The sequence below is a fragment of the Notolabrus celidotus genome, chromosome 7 (assembly GCF_009762535.1).
Source record: "Notolabrus celidotus isolate fNotCel1 chromosome 7, fNotCel1.pri, whole genome shotgun sequence".
In the NCBI taxonomy this organism is placed as follows: domain Eukaryota; kingdom Metazoa; phylum Chordata; class Actinopteri; order Labriformes; family Labridae; genus Notolabrus; species Notolabrus celidotus.
Window position 1 is genome coordinate 19,310,714 of NC_048278.1, and position 27,057 is coordinate 19,337,770.

General features: G+C 44.2%; 1 protein-coding gene across 1 annotated transcript in view; it reads right to left on the reverse strand.

Moving 5' to 3' along the window:
• Window positions 1-261: 261 nt before the first annotated feature.
• The window catches only part of LOC117815785 (ankyrin-2-like), an 81,588-nt gene continuing 54,792 nt past the window's right edge, over window positions 262-27,057 (reverse strand). The window contains exons 42-45 of the mRNA XM_034687704.1: window positions 4,398-4,481; window positions 4,004-4,168; window positions 3,694-3,864; window positions 262-2,326 (exon numbers count right to left, since the gene is read on the reverse strand). Coding sequence (XP_034543595.1) covers window positions 2,312-2,326; window positions 3,694-3,864; window positions 4,004-4,168; window positions 4,398-4,481 — 435 coding nt within the window. The 3' untranslated portion in view covers window positions 262-2,311. The remainder of the gene's footprint in view (window positions 2,327-3,693; window positions 3,865-4,003; window positions 4,169-4,397; window positions 4,482-27,057) is intronic.

Consider the following 27,057-nt stretch of genomic DNA (forward strand, 5'->3'; position numbering starts at 1 on the left):
ACCAGCCGAGGGAACTTCTCCCTTACTCGCGATCAGCTCATAGAGCTCCGTGATCGGGCGAGCTGATTGGTCAATGGGCGGAATTTTCTACAAACTGATCTCTGATCCTGAGCATAACCCATAGACTGTATAAAATAGGCATAACCTCACTGTGTTCTCAATACATGTCATTAAAAAACGTTTTGTGTAGATACATTTTACAAGATGTTTTTATGATGTATGTTAAGTAAAGCAACTGTACAAATCCACATCATACATCACTTAACATTTGTAGACTTTTATTCTCTATCAGCCATAGACACACTGCAGCCATTTTATTTTTGTCTTTTTGAGTTTTGATACAGTAATACATGCCCTTATAGATATTTATATATGCATTGTATATGTATATAACTGTTATCACAGAAAAGGGATGCTGATTCTTCAAATTAAAAGCATACCTGTCACAGTGAGCTTCCACTAGATTGCATTTTACATTTTTCTAAATCACAAAATAAACAGTGATAGTTAAATAAATACATTACATGTTGTAGATACATACAGTTGCAATGCTCAGAGCAGTGAGTAATGGTATATTTAAGCTCTCAACCTGCCTCCTTACTTGTGTTCTGGTGTAACATTACCATGTATTTGTCATCCGTCACGCCTAAATGAGACTGTCAGTGGCTAAGATATACTGTACCTCAGATTGTGTGCACAAAAAGCATGGAGGTGAATCCTCCTGACATTCAGGAGTGCAAATGCGGTTTGTGTAAAATATGTTTCTTTTGTATGCTGACTGAAACTAGCACACACTCTTGTACTTTGCTCACATACTCATTCACTCACAAACACACCACACTGAAGCCAACACCTGGTCTGACACTTTCTTTTCAAAGATAAATTAATAAAGTCTACATTAAATAAAGCAGAAAAACATGGTCACCGTACCACAAATCTCATTTCTTGACAAGCAACCGTGACAATCTTTTTCACCAGTGCCACATCTGAGGGACAAAATAAAAGCGAAAAAAAAAAAGAATCCAGATGTTATATATACTAAAAAAAATCACTAATAAAACTTTAAATACCCCATTTTCAAACAACAGAGTTAAAATGAACTAAATAATACTTTGACAATAACCTCTCCAAAAAAGCTGACAATGCAGTCTTAAACATGCGTGGACACACTATAGCTACACATTCATCATTCATTCATCATGAGTCAGTTTTAACAATTTCAAGAGAAAAAGACAGGAAAAATAAAATAAAAAGTACTAACAAAAAGAAAGACACAGAGAAGAGAAAGACAGGCAGAAGGGCAATCCGTAGAACTACAAAGCAGTCAAAGCTAGGATCAAAATGACAGATGTTGATTAGTCATGCCTGTTCTACTTGACATGGGTGATTATTAATTCCTAGGCTACTTGATGTCTTTATGTCTAGATTATAAGTACTATATAATTCCCAAGGACAGATTACACATAGCCTACACAAAACACAGCAGCAGCAGCAGCAGCAGTTAAATTCAGTGTCGATACAGTCGCGTTTTCTCTGTGTGACATCTTCACCACCTGAATCAAAAGAGCAAACAGGCTAGTACAGAGTGAGACAGTTTTAGAGTGAGGGATATCTGAGAATCTCTAGTTGTGAGAGGCAGTGCAGTGTGGGATACTGTCTTTCAAGTCCAAGCACCTACTCAGAGAGTAATACCAGTATTTTGCAGGTGAAGTGGTCCTTACCCTCAGGAGGTTTGTGAGTTAGTTGATGTAAATAGTGTTCATCTGTTTTCTTTTTTTAGTTGCTCTACCACAGCATTGAGACAAAATATCAAAGACAATTAGGATGTGGAAATTAAAATTAACAGGAAAACAACAGAAGGCTTTCTTTGGTCACAAAAAGGCAAAACAACATCAGAACATGAAAAGGAAATCATGAGGATATTATACTAGCTTAGGAAGACAACTCTAAAGTGTGAACAAACCGTCATCTTCCAGGACTTAAAATGGGAAGACTGTGGTAGTTTTGAGGTGCCGTGGTGCACACTGGGATTGCATGTGGCTTATGCATAGGATTAGGGGGTGGGGCTTTAGCATGGGCAGAGCCGGGGAGTGGGGGAGAGTGTTACATAGTCTTCTACTCTTCCTCCTATCCTTCTTCGTCCTCATCGGTGTTCTCCTTTTTTTCTTTGTAGTAGCGGTGAAAGAGCTGGTGGAGATGCTGCTGGAGATCATGTGGTTTTGACCCTTTTCTGGGGTTGTCCACTTGCTCTAGAAGGACCTGTTTACGCTGCCCGGCTTCCTTCACCACAGTCCGTCTGAGGGTGCGACCTTTACGCATGTGGGCCCTTGAAATGGAATAAAGAGGACGTAGAAATAAAGGGAGGAAGACCAATCTGCACAAAAACAAACACCCTTACTGTTATGCTATTAATTAACTGTAGCTTTTAGTAGACAAACAAAACATTGACAAATATCTCATGCTTTGTTAATCATGGTGAATGCATAGCAACAGCTGAGCTACGTTCAGACTGCTTCAACCTAAAAACTATGCTGCTAAACACTTAAACAGGTCATGGTCAAATGTGGTCTCTGGGTGATGGCACATTTCCTGGCACTACATGTATTTTGAGCTCTGATATAAAAACAAAGTGCCTCTGAGGGTTGACTTATCAAAATAACTGCAGTGCTCTTTGGCATTGATTTCCTATTCCTCTTTAACTTCTTTCATTATACACCTTCAAATGTTAATGTTACAGTACCACTACTGAGGAACCAATACATCTGAACAAAACACCTTTGTGTTGCTTCGTCCCCCCATGATGTAAATACGTATTGCTATTTATCTCTGTTTTTCGTATTTTAATTATATTCAATTAACTTAGATGAAAAATAAACTATAACTCAAAAAACTACAAACTCACACATGAATTTAATCACACTACTATGTTAACAGTGTAAAAATATTTGGTCCAATCTGCCATTTTGTTTCACAAAAAAATGTATTTATAACATCTCTAAATTCATGCACAGGACAATTGTTGATTATTTTGTTACTGGCACAAAAAGCATAACAGTCAGTAGAAACATTAAAATATCTTCTGAATACCTTCATTACAAAACATACCCCAAAGGTTCATTATGTGTTGTCTAAGTGGTTAGTGCTAGAAGCATCAAGAAGCGTTAGTCCTTAGTAAAATGAACTTATCCTTGTTAATAAAAGTAGAAAAACATGGCTGATTGACAGAAACCACACTCACAAATTTCAAGCAGTTCAACACACACACACACACACACACACACACACACACACACACACACACACACACACACACACACACACACGCACACGCACACACACACCCCACAAACGGGTACACTCACACACCCCTCACACACCTCCTGACCACAGTTCCATCCTCTTTGACAGTCTCTCTTTCTACCACATGAGGGAGCTGTGTTCTGCTAAAACCACTTATATAACCTAGTGCCTGTTGTCAAAAGAAGAAGAAAACAGAATTCACTTAATTTTAATAAAAAAACAGTGATTTAATCATAAAAACAATAAGAAGACAACGTCATATTTTTCACTCAATGACTCCAGTCAATTTAACTTTAAAACATTTTAATGCCTTACACATGATGCATAGAGCAAGCATGTAACAGCTGCTAATTCAGAGTAAGAAAAATAATGCATGAGTAGTTTTGAACACACCTGTTTGAAGTCATCTTTGGCTGAGGGGAGGTCAGAAGCCAAAGATGGATCCCCTTTGTGTGTCATTGTCCTTTCACCCTCGACCACTGTTGTCTTTTCTGTGTGTCTGACCTTACCACCTTCAGCCATGTCTTGTTTTGATGAGAAACCTTCACATTCAGCAAATGTTACCTAATACAATGAAAACTAGTTAGTATGTAGTTGAATTCCTGTACATAATAACACCTATAAACAATTTGATTTGTCTGGGATTTTTTGTTAAAATGATTTTGAGACTATTAAATTGACACATAATATACAACACACTCACCTCTGTGTGGTCTCCCTCACTCTTCAGTACAGTCCTCTTCACCACCTTAGAGTATCCATCTCCCTCTGCCATACCGATGGACCCCTCTGGAGCTCCGTCTACCAAAACCTCTTCTCGCTCCACACCATCCGCGGATACACATTTGCGGATGATTTTTCGGGTAACCTAAAGAGCAGATTATGTGTAAAAAGAAAGCAAGGTGGTGAAGCCTTTGCTTATGAGGAAATAACAACCAACCACATTGTGCTCCAAGCCTTCTAGAAACTAAATGTTACTCTGAATAAAAATGAAATGCAACAAAAATCCAACAAAACACCAAACACCACTTTTTTACTGGCTGCTTTTACTACCAGTCCCTATACTACCATGTGAAATACTTAAATTACAGCTTCACCTTTTTGACCACAATGTGTCCATTTTCATCCTGATACTTTTCTTCAGTTACAGACTGAGAAGGAAGGTCAGGCATGTCGTCAGCCTGGAGAGAAAACACAACAAACAATAATCAGAGATGCTAATTTGAGTTTCTGTAATGTTAATCGGTGTCATTCTGCACATCAAAATAAAACCCAAATGTGGTTACTCAGAGAAACAACAAATATTTTGGGAAACAGCGGGAAAAAACTGCATTCTCAGGGTTAAAAGGTTACAGACGTTGACACGTAAAACAACAAGGAAGTGCCCACAGCAGCATAAAAGACCCGAACGTGGTTCAGCCATGTATGCAAAACAAGAGGGAGGTTTCTTATAAACCCTAAAATAACTTCCAACACACTATGTTTTTTCACCCAGTGTAATCAAATTTCAGATTGTTAGATGGTCAACATTTAAACATGACAGTGAAGGTCAAGACTGGTTAAAGTAAGGCTCTGGAAGTCACGCTCTCCATGCTCTTTAAAAACGCCATCAATCATGCTAAACAGATACCTGAATGACAACTCTCCTTCGCACTACTCTGGTGGTCAAAAATTCATCATCTGAACTTTCTGACATTGATCCGAGCTCTTCGATGATCTCCTATCCGAGGCAACACAAATCCATTAACATATGAATATAAATGAATGACAAATCTATGTTTGAAGGAAAGCAAGCAGTGAGCAGAGTGATGTGGTGCACTTTCCACTGATGATGAGTGTTTCACAATAATGTCTCACAATGGAAAGTACAACATGGCAGTCTGTGACTTGGAAAATGTTAGCAAAAGAGACCATGCTCTACAAAGTTAGAGAGTTTTTGTGCTTTTTGCTGAAAGACAACCATGGATCTTGGTCTGAGTGAGAGAGTTGGTTCAAGGAAAATAAGTGACATGCTGAGAAAGGACTGGTTAAATCTGAAAGCAAAACAAAATACGGGTTATGGGGAGTTTTCGATCCCATCCATGTAGCTGCAGGGTTAGCAGTCATTCTTTTCTAAAGCATGTAAAGTATTTGGTTAAGCTCAGCTCTGGGAAAAGCTTGCAGGTTGGGGATGTTAACCAAACTTCATCTTACCCTTGACAGACATGTATCAGTATCATCGTATGCTCCAGTTTTAGCAAGATGAGGCGGTTGCACAGTTTCACATAAAGAGAATTCTTCATCCGACTCTTCTGAATTGTTTAATAATTGCTCTTTCTCTTCTTGTATATAATGAAAAGGTTCATTGGCAGGAGTGGCATCCACATAATCTTCACTTTCAGAGGACAAAAGCACCCTTCGAGTCACCTTTCCTTGTACTCGATCTGTATCAGGTTCATCTGTCTCTGAAAAATCTGATGCCACTTGTGTGCAGTCAAAGAAAGGCTCTGGGTCAGAGTATTCAAAAGTCGGGCTGCCTGTTCCACCTTGTTCCACTTCAGCATATTCTGTAGGCATGTCAGGTCGGTAGCTTTTAGCAGATGTCTTTACATACACATGTTGGACACTATATTCATCATCAGGGGTCACCTCTGCTTTGGGTTGATTACAAATGGGCTGAGAGACAAAACACTCACAGTCTACTGGAGTCAGAGATTCTTCTGAAAACTGTGCACTGGGATTTGGCTGATGTTCATCTGAAGATATCTCCAAATTTTCTTGAGAGGGGAGGGGCAGCAGTTCCTCAAAGCTGAAATGTCTCACAAATGTGACTGTTTCTGGAGTCAAATCGGAAAGAGACTGAGAGGAAATGTCTTCACTTTGAGTAGATTCAACAGAAGGGACCTTCCCTAAATGTGAAGGTTCATCTTGGATACTGTGTGTTGATATGTCGCCTGTAGCACTCCTTGAGTCAGTGGATAAAACTAATTCAAGTTCGTCTTCACTTTGCAGAACTTCAGAGGTAGAATCTTCCTCCCCAAAAATAGATTGATTTTCCTCAGGCATTTCAAACTGAATCTTTGCAGATACTTTGGGTAAAGATGCTGAAGGAAATGTATCGGACACACTTTCATCAAATTTGCTAGACTGGGAAATTTCCATGGGAAAACTTGGGCTCAGTGGTGGTTCCATCACTTCATAATATATGTTGGCAGATTCTGCAAATGAAGGAGACTCAGTTGTGGATGAAGAACTATTGGTACAGTGGCTTGATTGTGCATATGTCTGAGAGATTTCTGTTAGATCAGGAGTGAAAGAAATTTTTTCAGGTTCGGCTTGAGTGGACATCAGAATATCTGCAGATTCTATGAGGGCTACATTTGCATGACTTGCATCCTCAGGGAGCTGAACAGCAGATGACACGCTTTCTCTTAAGGCATCATTGACATCTGTAGGACAACGGTCTTCGAGTGAAAGGTCTTCAAACTCAAACATTTGATCACCTTCAAGGCTTCCATCTGTGGATTCTGACAGAGAGGGGTCGGGTGTCTCAGGTCTAAACTTAAGTTTCATCTCCTCCAACTCTGAAAGTAACTGGTCAAGCTGCGGGGACTCAGACCCTGGTGGTTTTAGAGTGGAATCTGAGGAGATGTTGATTTGGTCATCTGGATTGTCTTGAGTAGTTGGACGGGTTAAGTCTGGGGTCACTGAGCTTTGTTGAGCAAGGCCACAATTTTCATTTTGAAGGGGGAATAACAGCAATTCATACTTTTCCTGTGGTGAGCTACTTTGATCAGTCAATGCGATTTCAGATTGGTTTTCTCCAAGGTCAAAAGCAGCTGAAATTGCTAACTCTAGTTTTTCAGTTGATAATGTATCGGAACTATGTGGCAAGGATGGTGTTATAGCTGGAAAATCTTGACTCCATCCTAAATGAACATCTATTAGTTTTGATGAAGAATCTGAGAGATTTGTCCTGGAAGATGCAGTGGATACCTGGAAGAAATGATACAATGGAGTGGAAATGATAAACATGATCTTCTTCTAGAAAGAATGAGTAAAATTAAGCATGCGTTTGTCAAAGACAGGCCCTGGTTTTTAAAATGAAGAGAGTTGCCCCATATGAGAAAAATTCCCTTGCTGCCCATTTGCATTTCCGTCATTGTAGTGGTAACTAATTTATTTAAAAAACAATTATCTTTAAGATCGCATGGAATTAAAATGCATTACACACAAGTTAAAATGTATTACATTAAATTGCATTTTATTATTTTTTGCTGTAATAGAAGCAGGGCGCAAATGAACTTAAGAAAAAAACAGGTTTTGGTGTTACATGAGGGAGGGCATGCAACTTCTTGCTTATTTCAAATACATGGTTGCTGCCACATTACTTCCCATGAAAAAGCTAAACCCACCAGTTTATGGTATTTGTCACAGTCAGAGGCTTCTATTGTTTCTCTACTGCAGCTCCCCTGTCTCAAACATGAAGAAGGTTGATGAGGGGGCATGTCAGTATACCTTTATACATGATGAAAACAGTGGGAGCTTGTTCCTTACAATCAGGAAGGCAAACAGAACAGACTGCATATGCCTCCAGCTGTGGAAAGTAAATTGGTTGGTTTAGACTTTTATGGCTGGTACCAAAAATTGAAATAGCAAGTGGAACCACAGCAGATTATAATATTAGAAATCAAAAGAAACTGTAGGGCACCGAGGTAATATTTTAATCACATGAATCCCCTTTGGCTTAAAGGGGTCAATTTAGGCAGTCTTCGGGATAACACTAAGCACATCAGTTTTATCTTCATCAATGCATCTTATAAGACCATTCCATACCAGGACATAAAGCTTAGGTAACTAAGGCAAGCCATTCTGTAAATTCAGCAGTGCTTTACTGACATTTGTTTCTACTTAAACATGCCACAGCAAGACAAGAACAACTATTGAGCGTTATTAGTCAAAACTTGAGGCATGAATTCTACATTCACAGTTGATTTACTGCCAGGTTTATTACTCTTGAAGCAACACTGCATTCACTGTTTAGCAAGACCTTGCTCTGTCTTACCGACACCAAGGAACTTGGGCTCTCATCATCGTTAATGGATTTCCTTTTCATGTTCTTGGAAAACAAATCTTGAGCTTGCGTCATCTTTAATTGGGATTCAAGGGTTGTCCATTTATGTTGCTGTGTATCGTGTATATGGGAAGCCTCCTCCAGCAAGACAGCATGATGATATTTAAATTTTTGTTCTAAATATGGCATGTGACTTAACTCAGTGAAAAACAGGGTCATATTGCATTGTCTGACCTGATCTAGTCTTAGTACTTTGCTGTCCTGGGAGGAGGCCTGACAAAAAAAGGCTGGTTCAAGGTAGGGTCTATGGGGTCCTCCACACTTGTTTCAGGTGGTGGCATCAATGTTTCAGGATGTAAATCTGTTACTGTTGAATTAGGTGCAACAGACTGGGATATTGAAAAGTATTGTGATGGTTCAGAGTGTGACATCATGGTTTCAATACCACATGATTTGGCAGGAATTTGGGGCTGTCTCAAGCTGTCTGATACATTTTTGAATTTGTTTTGATCAAAATTTCTGTCACACAAAACAGTCTCATTCCAAACACATTTTCCTTTATAAAATGGATCACAGACATGTGCAATTAACCTCCTGGACACTGGCTTGAATGGAAGTCTTTTTGCAATAAAAGTCTCTGTTGGGGGACTGTGCTCACCTGGTAGCTTGTTTAAGACTTTATGTAAATCTCCTATTGTTTCAGGGATTTCAGAGGTAGATGGACTTAACTCAGAGAGCCAATAATGAAGAAATGACTGTGTGTACTCATTATCCAATGGCATATTACTGTATGACTCATGGCATTTATTATCAAGAGTGATGGATTCAGGAGAATTTGGTCTGATCTCATCAAAATACTTAAAAAGACATGAATCAGTATGATCTCTTTCCGTCATTATGGAGTCTGGTGAAACAGATCTGCTATCAGAAAAATTGACATAATAACAGGGATTGCGGTCAAATTCAGGGATTTGTGAGTCAGGCGAAAGGGCCGTGAACTCATCAAGGGAAAATAAGGATTCTGGAGAAGATGGTCTCTGGTCAGGTATTGAGTGCAATACATAAAAAAACTTGTCATCTTCCAGTTTTTTCAAGTTAATTAATGGTGAACAATTATCTGAAACTGAAGACCACTCCATGAACTCACTGTGCATTTTTGGTTCGCTGATTTTAGACAGTGAGAAGGCTGAATTTGAATAATATTCTGGAGAAATAGATCTCTTAAAGATAAATTCACTATGTTGTTGGTATCTGGCAGGGCACCAGTCCGGCAGGAGCGAAAAGTCAAACTCGGAAGACACGGATTCTGGGGACAACGCCCTGCTATTGAATAGCGTATCTAGTTCATAGTCGGAGAAAACTGACTGTGGGGACTCTGCTCTGGTCTCCTCAAACAGGGCTTCCAGACACAAATCGCTACCTTCCCAGTCAGAAAATGTTGATTCTGGGGTAAACGACCTGTCTCTTGACAAGTCCACATCATAACCCGTATAGGCACATCTGAACTGAGGAACTGGCGAGTCAGGAGAGAGGGGTCTAAGTCCACTTTGAGATGCAACTGATTTGGGAGACTCTATTCTGAACTCAGTCATATAATCGTCTACGGAGGAGTGCGTGTACTCATTCTGCCATAAAGCAGACAGGGGCCAAAAAGGTCTGAACTCAAATGATGTGACTTCCAACAAAGCGTCTGCATGTTTGTCATGCGCAAAGCCACGTACAACATCTGCATACGTGTGAGGTCTTGCAGTTTGAAATGCTGAGTGTTCATTTATGCTTGTTTGTTTAGCTTCGACCCAGGAAGTATGTGAATCTGGTGAATCTGGCCTGTAGTCCTCAAACAGTTCCTCGAGACAAAATTGAGAATACTCATCATCTGACAGGGCTGAGCGAGGTGAAACTGGTCTACTGTCAGAGTACCGTAAGTAATGGTCACAGTGTTGAATCTTCATTTGGCCAAATGACATGCGAGGAGACAAACAACACTTCTCAACTGAAGTAACCGATTCTGGGGAGGATGCTCTAAAATCTGCCAACCAGTCTTGCAGGAGCGAAAAGTCAAACTCGGAAGACACGGATTCCGGGGACAACGCCCTGCTACTGAATAGCGTATCTAGTTCATAGTCGGAGAAAACTGACTGTGGGGACTCTGCTCTGGTCTCCTCAAACAGGGCTTCCAGACACAAATCGCTACCTTCCCAGTCAGAAAATGTTGATTCTGGGGTAAACGACCTGTCTCTTGACAAGTCCACATCGTAACCCATACAAGCACATCTGAACTGAGGAACAGGTGAGTCAGGAGAGAGGGGTCTAAATCCACTTTGAGACGCCACTGATTCGGGAGACTCTATTCTGAACTCAGTCATATAATCGTCTACGGAGGAGTGAGTGTACTCATTCTGCCATAAAGCAGACAGGTGCCAAAGAGGTCTGAACTCAAATGATGTGGCTTCCAACAAAGCGTCTGCATGTTTGTCATGCGCAACGCCCCGCACGACATCTGCATACGTGAGAGGTCTTGCAGTTTGAAGTGCTGAGTTTGCAATTACGCTTGTTTGTTTAGCTTCGACCCAGGAAGTATATGAATCTGGTGAATCTGGCCTGTAGTCCTCAAACAGTTCCTCGAGACAAAATTGAGAATACTCATCATCTGACAGGGCTGAGCAAGCTGAAACTGGTCTACTGTCAGAGTACCGTAAGTAATAGTCACAGTGTTGACTCTTCATTTGGCCAAATGACATGCGAGGAGACAAAGAGAACTGCTCAACTGAAGTAAAAGATTCTGGGGAGGATGCCCTAAAGTCTGCCAACCAGTCTTGCAGGAGCGAAAAGTCAAACTCGGAAGACACAGATTCCGGGGACAACGCCCTGCTATTGAATAGCATATCTAGTTCATAGTCGGAGAAAACTGACTTTGGGGACTCTGCTCTGGTCTCCTCAAACAGGGCTTGCAGACACAAATCGCTACCTTCCCAGTCAGAAAATGTTGATTCTGGGGTAAACGACCTGTCTCTTGACAAGTCCACATCATAACCCGTATAGGCACATCTGAACTGAGGAACTGGCGAGTCAGGAGAGAGGGGTCTAAGTCCACTTTGAGATGCAACTGATTCGGGAGACTCTATTCTGAACTCAGTCATATAATCGTCTACGGAGGAGTGCGTGTACTCATTCTGCCATAAAGCAGACAGGGGCCAAACAGGTCTGAACTCAAATGATGTGACTTCCAACAAAGCGTCTGCATGTTTGTCATGCGCAAAGCCACGTACGACATCTGCATACGTGTGAGGTCTTACAGTTTGAAATGCTGAGTGTTCATTTATGCTTGTTTGTTTAGCTTCGACCCAGGAAGTATATGAATCTGGTGAATCTGGCCTGTAGTCCTCAAACAGTTCCTCGAGACAAAGTTGAGAATACTCATCATCTGACAGGGCTGAGCAAGCTGAAACTGGTCTACTGTCAGAGTACCGCAAGTAATAGTCACAGTGTTGAATCTTCATTTGGCCAAATGACATGCGTGGAGACAAACAACACTTCTCAACTGAAGTAACCGATTCTGGGGAGGGTGCTCTAAAATCTGCCAACCAGTCTTGCAGGAGCGAAAAGTCAAACTCGGAAGACACGGATTCCGGGGACAACGCCCTGCTATTGAATAGCGTATCTAGTTCATAGTCGGAGAAAACTGACTGTGGGGACTCTGCTCTGGTCTCCTCAAACAGGGCTTCCAGACACAAATCGCTACCTTCCCAGTCAGAAAATGTTGATTCTGGGGTAAACGACCGGTCTCTTGACAAGTCCACATCGTAACCCATACAGGCACATCTGAACTGAGGAACAGGTGAGTCAGGAGAGAGGGGTCTAAGTCCACTTTGAGATGCTACTGATTCGGGAGACTCTATTCTGAACTCAGTCATATAATCGTCTACGGAGGAGTGAGTGTACTCATTCTGCCATAAAGCAGACAGGTGCCAAAGAGGTCTGAACTCAAATGATGTGGCTTCCAACAAAGCGTCTGCATGTTTGTCATGCGCAACGCCCCGTACGACATCTGCACACGTGAGAGGTCTTGCAGTTTGAAGTGCTGAGTGTGCAGTTATGCTTGTTTGTTTAGCTTCGACCCAGGAAGTATATGAATCTGGTGAATCTGGCCTGTAGTCCTCAAACAGTTCCTCGAGACAAAATTGAGAATACTCATCATCTGACAGGGCTGAGCAAGCTGAAACTGGTCTACTGTCAGAGTACCGTAAGTAATAGTCACAGTGTTGACTCTTCATTTGGCCAAATGACATGCGAGGAGACAAAGAGAACTGCTCAACTGAAGTAAAAGATTCTGGGGAGGATGCCCTAAAGTCTGCCAACCAGTCTTGCAGGAGCGAAAAGTCAAACTCGGAAGACACGGATTCCGGGGACAACGCCCTGCTATTGAATAGCATATCTAGTTCATAGTCGGAGAAAACTGACTTTGGGGACTCTGCTCTGGTCTCCTCAAACAGGGCTTGCAGACACAAATCGCTACCTTCCCAGTCAGAAAATGTTGATTCTGGGGTAAACGACCTGTCTCTTGACAAGTCCACATCATAACCCGTATAGGCACATCTGAACTGAGGAACTGGCGAGTCAGGAGAGAGGGGTCTAAGTCCACTTTGAGATGCAACTGATTCGGGAGACTCTATTCTGAACTCAGTCATATAATCGTCTACGGAGGAGTGCGTGTACTCATTCTGCCATAAAGCAGACAGGGGCCAAACAGGTCTGAACTCAAATGATGTGACTTCCAACAAAGCGTCTGCATGTTTGTCATGCGCAAAGCCACGTACGACATCTGCATACGTGTGAGGTCTTACAGTTTGAAATGCTGAGTGTTCATTTATGCTTGTTTGTTTAGCTTCGACCCAGGAAGTATATGAATCTGGTGAATCTGGCCTGTAGTCCTCAAACAGTTCCTCGAGACAAAGTTGAGAATACTCATCATCTGACAGGGCTGAGCAAGCTGAAACTGGTCTACTGTCAGAGTACCGCAAGTAATAGTCACAGTGTTGACTCTTCATTTGGCCAAATGACATGCGAGGAGACAAACAACACTTCTCAGCTGAAGTAACAGATTCTGGGGAGGATGCTCTAAAATCTGCCAACCAGTCTTGCAGGAGCGAAAAGTCAAACTTGGAAGACACGGATTCCGGGGACAACGCCCTGCTACTGAATAGCGTATCTAGTTCATAGTCGGAGAAAACTGAATGTGGGGACTCTGCTCTGGTCTCCTCAAACAGGGCATCCAGACACAAATTGCTACCTTCCCAGTCAGAAAATGTTGATTCTGGGGTAAACGACCTGTCTCTTGACAAGTCCACATCGTAACCCATACAGGCACATCTGAACTGAGGAACAGGTGAGTCAGGAGAGAGGGGTCTAAGTCCACTTTGAGATGCCACTGATTCGGGAGACTCTATTCTGAACTCAGTCATATAATCGTCTACGGAGGAGTGAGTGTACTCATTCTGCCATAAAGCAGACAGGGGCCAAAGAGGTCTGAACTCAAATGATGTGGCTTCCAACAAAGCGTCTGCATGTTTGTCATGCGCAACGCCCCGTACGACATCTGCACACGTGAGAGGTCTTGCAGTTTGAAGTGCTGAGTGTGCAGTTATGCTTGTTTGTTTAGCTTCGACCCAGGAAGTATATGAATCTGGTGAATCTGGCCTGTAGTCCTCAAACAGTTCCTCGAGACAAAATTGAGAATACTCATCATCTGACAGGGCTGAGCAAGCTGAAACTGGTCTACTGTCAGAGTACCGTAAGTAATAGTCACAGTGTTGACTCTTCATTTGGCCAAATGACATGCGAGGAGACAAAGAGAACTGCTCAACTGAAGTAAAAGATTCTGGGGAGGATGCCCTAAAGTCTGCCAACCAGTCTTGCAGGAGCGAAAAGTCAAACTCGGAAGACACAGATTCCGGGGACAACGCCCTGCTATTGAATAGCATATCTAGTTCATAGTCGGAGAAAACTGACTTTGGGGACTCTGCTCTGGTCTCCTCAAACAGGGCTTGCAGACACAGATCGCTACCTTCCCAGTCAGAAAATGTTGATTCTGGGGTAAACGACCTGTCTCTTGACAAGTCCACATCATAACCCGTATAGGCACATCTGAACTGAGGAACTGGCGAGTCAGGAGAGAGGGGTCTAAGTCCACTTTGAGATGCAACTGATTCGGGAGACTCTATTCTGAACTCAGTCATATAATCGTCTACGGAGGAGTGCGTGTACTCATTCTGCCATAAAGCAGACAGGGGCCAAACAGGTCTGAACTCAAATGATGTGACTTCCAACAAAGCGTCTGCATGTTTGTCATGCGCAAAGCCACGTACGACATCTGCATACGTGTGAGGTCTTACAGTTTGAAATGCTGAGTGTTCATTTATGCTTGTTTGTTTAGCTTCGACCCAGGAAGTATATGAATCTGGTGAATCTGGCCTGTAGTCCTCAAACAGTTCCTCGAGACAAAGTTGAGAATACTCATCATCTGACAGGGCTGAGCAAGCTGAAACTGGTCTACTGTCAGAGTACCGCAAGTAATAGTCACAGTGTTGACTCTTCATTTGGCCAAATGACATGCGAGGAGACAAACAACACTTCTCAGCTGAAGTAACAGATTCTGGGGAGGATGCTCTAAAATCTGCCAACCAGTCTTGCAGGAGCGAAAAGTCAAACTTGGAAGACACGGATTCCGGGGACAATGCCCTGCTACTGAATAGCGTATCTAGTTCACAGTCGGAGAAAACTGAATGTGGGGACTCTGCTCTGGTCTCCTCAAACAGGGCATCCAGACACAAATCGCTACCTTCCCAGTCAGAAAATGTTGATTCTGGGGTAAACGACCTGTCTCTTGACAAGTCCACATCGTAACCCATACAGGCACATCTGAACTGAGGAACAGGTGAGTCAGGAGAGAGGGGTCTAAGTCCACTTTGAGATGCCACTGATTCGGGAGACTCTATTCTGAACTCAGTCATATAATCGTCTACGGGGGAGTGCGTGTACTCATTCTGCCATAAAGCAGACAGGGGCCAAACAGGTCTGAACTCAAATGATGTGGCTTCCAACAAAGCGTCTGCATGTTTGTCATGCGCAACGCCCCGCACGACATCTGCATACGTGAGAGGTCTTGCAGTTTGAAGTGCTGAGTTTGCAGTTACGCTTGTTTGTTTAGCTTCGACCCAGGAAGTATATGAATCTGGTGAATCTGGACTGTAGTCCTCAAACAGTTCCTCGAGACAAAATTGAGAATACTCATCATCTGACAGGGCTGAGCGAGGTGAAACTGGTCTACTGTCAGAGTACCGTAAGTAATGGTCACAGTGTTGAATCTTCATTTGGCTAAATGACATGCGAGGAGACAAACAACACTTCTCAACTGAAGTAACAGATTCTGGGGAGGATGCTCTAAAATCTGCCAACCAGTCTTGCAGGAGCGAAAAGTCAAACTCGGAAGACACGGATTCCGGGGACAACGCCCTGCTATTGAATAGCGTATCTAGTTCATAGTCGGAGAAAACTGACTTTGGGGACTCTGCTCTGGTCTCCTCAAACAGGGCTTCCAGACACAAATCGCTACCTTCCCAGTCAGAAAATGTTGATTCTGGGGTAAACGACCTGTCTCTTGACAAGTCCACATCATAACCCGTATAGGCACATCTGAACTGAGGAACTGGCGAGTCAGGAGAGAGGGGTCTAAGTCCACTTTGAGATGCAACTGATTCGGGAGACTCTATTCTGAACTCAGTCATATAATCGTCTACGGAGGAGTGCGTGTACTCATTCTGCCATAAAGCAGACAGGGGCCAAACAGGTCTGAACTCAAATGATGTGACTTCCAACAAAGCGTCTGCATGTTTGTCATGCGCAAAGCCACGTACGACATCTGCATACGTGTGAGGTCTTGCAGTTTGAAATGCTGAGTGTTCATTTATGCTTGTTTGTTTAGCTTCGACCCAGGAAGTATGTGAATCTGGTGAATCTGGCCTGTAGTCCTCAAACAGTTCCTCGAGACAAAATTGAGAATAATCATCATCTGATAGGGCTGAGCAAGCTGAAACTGGTCTACTGTCAGAGTACCGTAAGTAATAGTCACAGTGTTGAATCTTCATTTGGCCAAATGACATGCGTGGAGACAAACAACACTTCTCAACTGAAGTAACCGATTCTGGGGAGGGTGCTCTAAAATCTGCCAACCAGTCTTGCAGGAGCGAAAAGTCAAACTCGGAAGACACGGATTCCGGGGACAACGCCCTGCTATTGAATAGCGTATCTAGTTCATAGTCGGAGAAAACTGACTTTGGGGACTCTGCTCTGGTCTCCTCAAACAGGGCTTCCAGACACAAATCGCTACCTTCCCAGTCAGAAAATGTTGATTCTGGGGTAAACGACCTGTCTCTTGACAAGTCCACATCATAACCCGTATAGGCACATCTGAACTGAGGAACTGGCGAGTCAGGAGAGAGGGGTCTAAGTCCACTTTGAGATGCAACTGATTCGGGAGACTCTATTCTGAACTCAGTCATATAATCGTCTACGGAGGAGTGCGTGTACTCATTCTGCCATAAAGCAGACAGGGGCCAAACAGGTCTGAACTCAAATGATGTGACTTCCAACAAAGCGTCTGCATGTTTGTCATGCGCAAAGCCACGTACGACATCTGCATACGTGTGAGGTCTTGCAGTTTGAAATGCTGAGTGTTCATTTATGCTTGTTTGTTTAGCTTCGACCCAGGAAGTATGTGAATCTGGTGAATCTGGCCTGTAGTCCTCAAACAGTTCCTCGAGACAAAATTGAGAATAATCATCATCTGATAGGGCTGAGCAAGCTGAAACTGGTCTACTGTCAGAGTACCGTAAGTAATAGTCACAGTGTTGAATCTTCATTTGGCCAAATGACATGCGTGGAGACAAACAACACTTCTCAACTGAAGTAACCGATTCTGGGGAGGGTGCTCTAAAATCTGCCAACCAGTCTTGCAGGAGCGAAAAGTCAAACTCGGAAGACACGGATTCCGGGGACAACGCCCTGCTATTGAATAGCGTATCTAGTTCATAGTCGGAGAAAACTGACTGTGGGGACTCTGCTCTGGTCTCCTCAAACAGGGCTTCCAGACACAAATCGCTACCTTCCCAGTCAGAAAATGTTGATTCTGGGGTAAACGACCTGTCTCTTGACAAGTCCACATCGTAACCCATACAGGCACATCTGAACTGAGGAACAGGTGAGTCAGGAGAAAGGGGTCTAAGTCCACTTTGAGATGCTACTGATTCGGGAGACTCTATTTTGAACTCAGTCATATAATCGTCTACGGAGGAGTGAGTGTACTCATTCTGCCATAAAGCAGACAGGTGCCAAAGAGGTCTGAACTCAAATGATGTGGCTTCCAACAAAGCGTCTGCATGTTTGTCATGCGCAACGCCCCGTACGACATCTGCACACGTGAGAGGTCTTGCAGTTTGAAGTGCTGAGTGTGCAGTTATGCTTGTTTGTTTAGCTTCGACCCAGGAAGTATATGAATCTGGTGAATCTGGCCTGTAGTCCTCAAACAGTTCCTCGAGACAAAATTGAGAATACTCATCATCTGACAGGGCTGAGCAAGCTGAAACTGGTCTACTGTCAGAGTACCGTAAGTAATAGTCACAGTGTTGACTCTTCATTTGGCCAAATGACATGCGAGGAGACAAAGAGAACTGCTCAACTGAAGTAAAAGATTCTGGGGAGGATGCCCTAAAGTCTGCCAACCAGTCTTGCAGGAGCGAAAAGTCAAACTCGGAAGACACAGATTCCGGGGACAACGCCCTGCTATTGAATAGCATATCTAGTTCATAGTCGGAGAAAACTGACTTTGGGGACTCTGCTCTGGTCTCCTCAAACAGGGCTTGCAGACACAGATCGCTACCTTCCCAGTCAGAAAATGTTGATTCTGGGGTAAACGACCTGTCTCTTGACAAGTCCACATCATAACCCGTATAGGCACATCTGAACTGAGGAACTGGCGAGTCAGGAGAGAGGGGTCTAAGTCCACTTTGAGATGCAACTGATTCGGGAGACTCTATTCTGAACTCAGTCATATAATCGTCTACGGAGGAGTGCGTGTACTCATTCTGCCATAAAGCAGACAGGGGCCAAACAGGTCTGAACTCAAATGATGTGACTTCCAACAAAGCGTCTGCATGTTTGTCATGCGCAAAGCCACGTACGACATCTGCATACGTGTGAGGTCTTACAGTTTGAAATGCTGAGTGTTCATTTATGCTTGTTTGTTTAGCTTCGACCCAGGAAGTATATGAATCTGGTGAATCTGGCCTGTAGTCCTCAAACAGTTCCTCGAGACAAAGTTGAGAATACTCATCATCTGACAGGGCTGAGCAAGCTGAAACTGGTCTACTGTCAGAGTACCGCAAGTAATAGTCACAGTGTTGACTCTTCATTTGGCCAAATGACATGCGAGGAGACAAACAACACTTCTCAGCTGAAGTAACAGATTCTGGGGAGGATGCTCTAAAATCTGCCAACCAGTCTTGCAGGAGCGAAAAGTCAAACTTGGAAGACACGGATTCCGGGGACAATGCCCTGCTACTGAATAGCGTATCTAGTTCACAGTCGGAGAAAACTGAATGTGGGGACTCTGCTCTGGTCTCCTCAAACAGGGCATCCAGACACAAATCGCTACCTTCCCAGTCAGAAAATGTTGATTCTGGGGTAAACGACCTGTCTCTTGACAAGTCCACATCGTAACCCATACAGGCACATCTGAACTGAGGAACAGGTGAGTCAGGAGAGAGGGGTCTAAGTCCACTTTGAGATGCCACTGATTCGGGAGACTCTATTCTGAACTCAGTCATATAATCGTCTACGGGGGAGTGCGTGTACTCATTCTGCCATAAAGCAGACAGGGGCCAAACAGGTCTGAACTCAAATGATGTGGCTTCCAACAAAGCGTCTGCATGTTTGTCATGCGCAACGCCCCGCACGACATCTGCATACGTGAGAGGTCTTGCAGTTTGAAGTGCTGAGTTTGCAGTTACGCTTGTTTGTTTAGCTTCGACCCAGGAAGTATATGAATCTGGTGAATCTGGACTGTAGTCCTCAAACAGTTCCTCGAGACAAAATTGAGAATACTCATCATCTGACAGGGCTGAGCGAGGTGAAACTGGTCTACTGTCAGAGTACCGTAAGTAATGGTCACAGTGTTGAATCTTCATTTGGCTAAATGACATGCGAGGAGACAAACAACACTTCTCAACTGAAGTAACAGATTCTGGGGAGGATGCTCTAAAATCTGCCAACCAGTCTTGCAGGAGCGAAAAGTCAAACTCGGAAGACACGGATTCCGGGGACAACGCCCTGCTATTGAATAGCGTATCTAGTTCATAGTCGGAGAAAACTGACTTTGGGGACTCTGCTCTGGTCTCCTCAAACAGGGCTTCCAGACACAAATCGCTACCTTCCCAGTCAGAAAATGTTGATTCTGGGGTAAACGACCTGTCTCTTGACAAGTCCACATCATAACCCGTATAGGCACATCTGAACTGAGGAACTGGCGAGTCAGGAGAGAGGGGTCTAAGTCCACTTTGAGATGCAACTGATTCGGGAGACTCTATTCTGAACTCAGTCATATAATCGTCTACGGAGGAGTGCGTGTACTCATTCTGCCATAAAGCAGACAGGGGCCAAACAGGTCTGAACTCAAATGATGTGACTTCCAACAAAGCGTCTGCATGTTTGTCATGCGCAAAGCCACGTACGACATCTGCATACGTGTGAGGTCTTGCAGTTTGAAATGCTGAGTGTTCATTTATGCTTGTTTGTTTAGCTTCGACCCAGGAAGTATGTGAATCTGGTGAATCTGGCCTGTAGTCCTCAAACAGTTCCTCGAGACAAAATTGAGAATAATCATCATCTGATAGGGCTGAGCAAGCTGAAACTGGTCTACTGTCAGAGTACCGTAAGTAATAGTCACAGTGTTGAATCTTCATTTGGCCAAATGACATGCGTGGAGACAAACAACACTTCTCAACTGAAGTAACCGATTCTGGGGAGGGTGCTCTAAAATCTGCCAACCAGTCTTGCAGGAGCGAAAAGTCAAACTCGGAAGACACGGATTCCGGGGACAACGCCCTGCTATTGAATAGCGTATCTAGTTCATAGTCGGAGAAAACTGACTTTGGGGACTCTGCTCTGGTCTCCTCAAACAGGGCTTCCAGACACAAATCGCTACCTTCCCAGTCAGAAAATGTTGATTCTGGGGTAAACGACCTGTCTCTTGACAAGTCCACATCATAACCCGTATAGGCACATCTGAACTGAGGAACTGGCGAGTCAGGAGAGAGGGGTCTAAGTCCACTTTGAGATGCAACTGATTCGGGAGACTCTATTCTGAACTCAGTCATATAATCGTCTACGGAGGAGTGCGTGTACTCATTCTGCCATAAAGCAGACAGGGGCCAAACAGGTCTGAACTCAAATGATGTGACTTCCAACAAAGCGTCTGCATGTTTGTCATGCGCAAAGCCACGTACGACATCTGCATACGTGTGAGGTCTTGCAGTTTGAAATGCTGAGTGTTCATTTATGCTTGTTTGTTTAGCTTCGACCCAGGAAGTATGTGAATCTGGTGAATCTGGCCTGTAGTCCTCAAACAGTTCCTCGAGACAAAATTGAGAATAATCATCATCTGATAGGGCTGAGCAAGCTGAAACTGGTCTACTGTCAGAGTACCGTAAGTAATAGTCACAGTGTTGAATCTTCATTTGGCCAAATGACATGCGTGGAGACAAACAACACTTCTCAACTGAAGTAACCGATTCTGGGGAGGGTGCTCTAAAATCTGCCAACCAGTCTTGCAGGAGCGAAAAGTCAAACTCGGAAGACACGGATTCCGGGGACAACGCCCTGCTATTGAATAGCGTATCTAGTTCATAGTCGGAGAAAACTGACTGTGGGGACTCTGCTCTGGTCTCCTCAAACAGGGCTTCCAGACACAAATCGCTACCTTCCCAGTCAGAAAATGTTGATTCTGGGGTAAACGACCTGTCTCTTGACAAGTCCACATCGTAACCCATACAGGCACATCTGAACTGAGGAACAGGTGAGTCAGGAGAAAGGGGTCTAAGTCCACTTTGAGATGCTACTGATTCGGGAGACTCTATTCTGAACTCAGTCATATAATCGTCTACGGAGGAGTGAGTGTACTCATTCTGCCATAAAGCAGACAGGTGCCAAAGAGGTCTGAACTCAAATGATGTGGCTTCCAACAAAGCGTCTGCATGTTTGTCATGCGCAACGCCCCGTACGACATCTGCACACGTGAGAGGTCTTGCAGTTTGAAGTGCTGAGTGTGCAGTTATGCTTGTTTGTTTAGCTTCGACCCAGGAAGTATATGAATCTGGTGAATCTGGCCTGTAGTCCTCAAACAGTTCCTCGAGACAAAATTGAGAATACTCATCATCTGACAGGGCTGAGCAAGCTGAAACTGGTCTACTGTCAGAGTACCGTAAGTAATAGTCACAGTGTTGACTCTTCATTTGGCCAAATGACATGCGAGGAGACAAAGAGAACTGCTCAACTGAAGTAACCAATTCTGGGGAGGATGCCCTAAAGTCTGCCAACCAGTCCTGCAGGAGCGAAAAGTCAAACTCGGAAGACACGGATTCCGGAGACAACGCCCTGGTATTGAATAGCGTATCTAGTTCATAGTCGGAGAAAACTGACTGTGGGGACTCTGCTCTGGTCTCCTCAAACACGGCATCCAGACACAAATCGCTACCTTCCCAGTCAGAAAATGTTGATTCTGGGGTAAACGACCTGTCTCTTGACAAGTCCACATCGTAACCCATACAGGCACATCTGAACTGAGGAACAGGTGAGTCAGGAGAGAGGGGTCCAAGTCCACTTTGAGCTGCCACTGATTCGGGAGACTCTATTCTGAACTCAGTCATATAATCGTCTACGGAGGAGTGAGTGTACTCATTCTGCCATAAAGCAGACAGGTGCCAAAGAGGTCTGAACTCAAATGATGTGGCTTCCAACAAAGCGTCTGCATGTTTGTCATGCGCAACGCCCCGCACGACATCTGCATACGTGAGAGGTCTTGCAGTTTGAAGTGCTGAGTGTGCAGTTACGCTTGTTTGTTTAGCTTCGACCCAGGAAGTATATGAATCTGGTGAATCTGGCCTGTAGTCCTCAAACAGTTCCTCGAGACAAAATTGAGAATACTCATCATCTGACAGGGCTGAGCAAGCTGAAACTGGTCTACTGTCAGAGTACCGTAAGTAATAGTCACAGTGTTGACTCTTCATTTGGCCAAATGACATGCGAGGAGACAAAGAGAACTGCTCAACTGAAGTAAAAGATTCTGGGGAGGATGCCCTAAAGTCTGCCAACCAGTCTTGCAGGAGCGAAAAGTCAAACTCGGAAGACACGGATTCCGGGGACAACGCCCTGCTATTGAATAGCGTATCTAGTTCATAATCAGAGAAAACTGACTTTGGGGACTCTGCTCTGGTCTCCTCAAACAGGGCTTCCAGACACAAATCGCTACCTTCCCAGTCAGAAAATGTTGATTCTGGGGTAAACGACCTGTCTCTTGACAAGTCCACATCATAACCCGTATAGGCACATCTGAACTGAGGAACTGGCGAGTCAGGAGAGAGGGGTCTAAGTCCACTTTGAGATGCCACTGATTCGGGAGACTCTATTCTGAACTCAGTCATATAATCGTCTACGGAGGAGTGAGTGTACTCATTCTGCCATAAAGCAGACAGGGGCCAAAGAGGTCTGAACTCAAATGATGTGGCTTCAAACAAAGCGTCTGCATGTTTGTCATGCGCAACGCCCCGTACGACGTCTGCACACGTGAGAGGTCTTGCAGTTTGAAGTGCTGAGTGTGCAGTTACGCTTGTTTGTTTAGCTTCGACCCAGGAAGTATATGAATCTGGTGAATCTGGCCTGTAGTCCTCAAACAGTTCCTCGAGACAAAATTGAGAATACTCATCATCTGACAGGGCTGAGCAAGCTGAAACTGGTCTACTGTCAGAGTACCGTAAGTAATAGTCACAGTGTTGACTCTTCATTTGGCCAAATGACATGCGAGGAGACAAAGAGAACTGCTCAACTGAAGTAAAAGATTCTGGGGAGGATGCTCTAAAATCTGCCAACCAGTCTTGCAGGAGCGAAAAGTCAAACTCGGAAGACACAGATTCCGGGGACAACGCCCTGCTACTGAATAGCGTATCTAGTTCATAGTCGGAGAAAACTGACTGTGGGGACTCTGCTCTGGTCTCCTCAAACAGGGCTTCCAGACACAAATCGCTACCTTCCCAGTCAGAAAATGTTGATTCTGGGGTAAACGACCTGTCTCTTGACAAGTCCACATCGTAACCCATACAGGCACATCTGAACTGAGGAACAGGTGAGTCAGGAGAGAGGGGTCTAAGTCCACTTTGAGATGCCACTGATTCGGGAGACTCTATTCTGAACTCAGTCATATAATCGTCTACGGAGGAGTGAGTGTACTCATTCTGCCATAAAGCAGACAGGGGCCAAAGAGGTCTGAACTCAAATGATGTGGCTTCCAACAAAGCGTCTGCATGTTTGTCATGCGCAACGCCCCGTACGACGTCTGCACACGTGAGAGGTCTTGCAGTTTGAAGTGCTGAGTGTGCAGTTACGCTTGTTTGTTTAGCTTCGACCCAGGAAGTATATGAATCTGGTGAATCTGGCCTGTAGTCCTCAAACAGTTCCTCGAGACAAAATTGAGAATACTCATCATCTGACAGGGCTGAGCAAGCTGAAACTGGTCTACTGTCAGAGTACCGTAAGTAATAGTCACAGTGTTGACTCTTCATTTGGCCAAATGACATGCGTGGAAACAAACAACACTTCTCAGCTGAAGTAACAGATTCTGGGGAGGATGCTCTAAAATCTGCCAACCAGTCTTGCAGGAGCGAAAAGTCAAACTCGGAAGACACGGATTCCGGGGACAACGCCCTGCTATTGAATAGCGTATCTAGTTCATAGTCGGAGAAAACTGACTGTGGGGACTCTGCTCTGGTCTCCTCAAACAGGGCATCCAGACACAAATCGCTACCTTCCCAGTCAGAAAATGTTGATTCTGGGGTAAACGACCTGTCTCTTGACAAGTCCACATCGTAACCCATACAGGCACATCTGAACTGAGGAACAGGTGAGTCAGGAGAGAGGGGTCTAAGTCCACTTTGAGATGCCACTGATTCGGGAGACTCTATTCTGAACTCAGTCATATAATCATCTACGGAGGAGTGAGTGTACTCATTCTGCCATAAAGCAGACAGGGGCCAAAGAGGTCTGAACTCAAATGATGTGGCTTCCGACAGACATGCAGACGCTTTGTTGGAAGCGTCTGCATGTTTGTCATGCGCAACGCCCCGCACGACATCTGCATACGTGAGAGGTCTTGCAGTTTGAAGTGCTGAGTTTGCAGTTACGCTTGTTTGTTTAGCTTCGACCCAGGAAGTATATGAATCTGGTGAATCTGGCCTGTAGTCCTCAAACAGTTCCTCGAGACAAAATTGAGAATACTCATCATCTGATAGGGCTGAGCGAGGTGAAACTGGTCTACTGTTAGAGTACCGTAAGTAATAGTCACAGTGTTGACTCTTCATTTGGCCAAATGACATGCGAGGAGACAAAGAGAACTGCTCAACTGAAGTAACCGATTCTGGGGAGGATGCCCTAAAGTCTGCCAACCAGTCTTGCAGGAGCGAAAAGTCAAACTCGGAAGACACGGATTCCGGGGACAACGCCCTGGTATTGAATAGTGTATCTAGTTCATAGTCGGAGAAAACTGACTTTGGGGACTCTGCTCTGGTCTCCTCAAACAGGGCTTCCAGACACAAATCGCTACCTTCCCAGTCAGAAAATGTTGATTCTGGGGTAAACGACCTGTCTCTTGACAAGTCCACATCATAACCCGTATAGGCACATCTGAACTGAGGAACTGGCGAGTCAGGAGAGAGGGGTCTAAGTCCACTTTGAGATGCCACTGATTCGGGAGACTCTATTCTGAACTCAGTCATATAATCGTCTACGGAGGAGTGAGTGTACTCATTCTGCCATAAAGCAGACAGGGGCCAAAGAGGTCTGAACTCAAATGATGTGACTTCCAACAAAGCGTCTGCATGTTTGTCATGCGCAACGCCCCGTACGACGTCTGCACACGTGAGAGGTCTTGCAGTTTGAAGTGCTGAGTGTGCAGTTACGCTTGTTTGTTTAGCTTCGACCCAGGAAGTATATGAATCTGGTGAATCTGGCCTGTAGTCCTCAAACAGTTCCTCGAGACAAAATTGAGAATACTCATCATCTGACAGGGCTGAACAAGCTGAAACTGGTCTACTGTCAGAGTACCGCAAGTAATAGTCACAGTGTTGACTCTTCATTTGGCCAAATGACATGCGAGGAGACAAACAACACTTCTCAGCTGAAGTAACAGATTCTGGGGAGGATGCCCTAAAGTCTGCCAACCAGTCTTGCAGGAGTGAAAAGTCAAACTCGGAAGACACGGATTCCGGGGACAACGCCCTGCTATTGAATAGCGTATCTAGTTCATAGTCAGAGAAAACTGACTTTGGGGACTCTGCTCTGGTCTCCTCAAACAGGGCATCCAGACACAAATCGCTACCTTCCCAGTCAGAAAATGTTGATTCTGGGGTAAACGACCTGTCTCTTGACAAGTCCACATCATAACCCGTATAGGCACATCTGAACTGAGGAACTGGCGAGTCAGGAGAGAGGGGTCTAAGTCCACTTTGAGATGCCACTGATTCGGGAGACTCTATTCTGAACTCAGTCATATAATCGTCTACGGAGGAGTGAGTGTACTCATTCTGCCATAAAGCAGACAGGGGCCAAAGAGGTCTGAACTCAAATGATGTGGCTTCCAACAAAGCGTCTGCATGTTTGTCATGCGCAACGCCCCGCACGACATCTGCATACGTGAGAGGTCTTGCAGTTTGAAGTGCTGAGTTTGCAGTTACGCTTGTTTGTTTAGCTTCGACCCAGGAAGTATGTGAATCTGGTGAATCTGGCCTGTAGTCCTCAAACAGTTCCTCGAGACAAAATTGAGAATACTCATCATCTGACAGGGCTGAGCAAGCTGAAACTGGTCTATTGTCAGAGTACCGTAAGTAATGGTCACAGTGTTGACTCTTCATTTGGCCAAATGACATGCAAGGAGACAAAGAGAACTGATCTACTGATGTAACAGATTCTGGGGAGGATGCTCTAAAATCTGCCAACCAGTCTTGCAGGAGCGAAAAGTCAAACTCGGAAGACACGGATTCCGGGGACAACGCCCTGCTACTGAATAGCATATCTAGTTCATAGTCGGAGAAAACTGACTGTGGGGACTCTGCTCTGGTCTCCTCAAACAGGGCTTCCAGACACAAATCTCTACCTTCCCAGTCAGAAAATGTTGATTCTGGGGTAAACGACCTGTCTCTTGACAAGTCCACATCGTAACCCATACAAGCACATCTGAACTGAGGAACTGGCGAATCAGGAGAGAGGGGTCTAAGTCCACTTTGAGATGCAACTGATTCGGGAGACTCTATTCTGAACTCAGTCATATAATCGTCTACGGAGGAGTGAGTGTACTCATTCTGCCATAAAGCAGATAGGGGCCAAAGAGG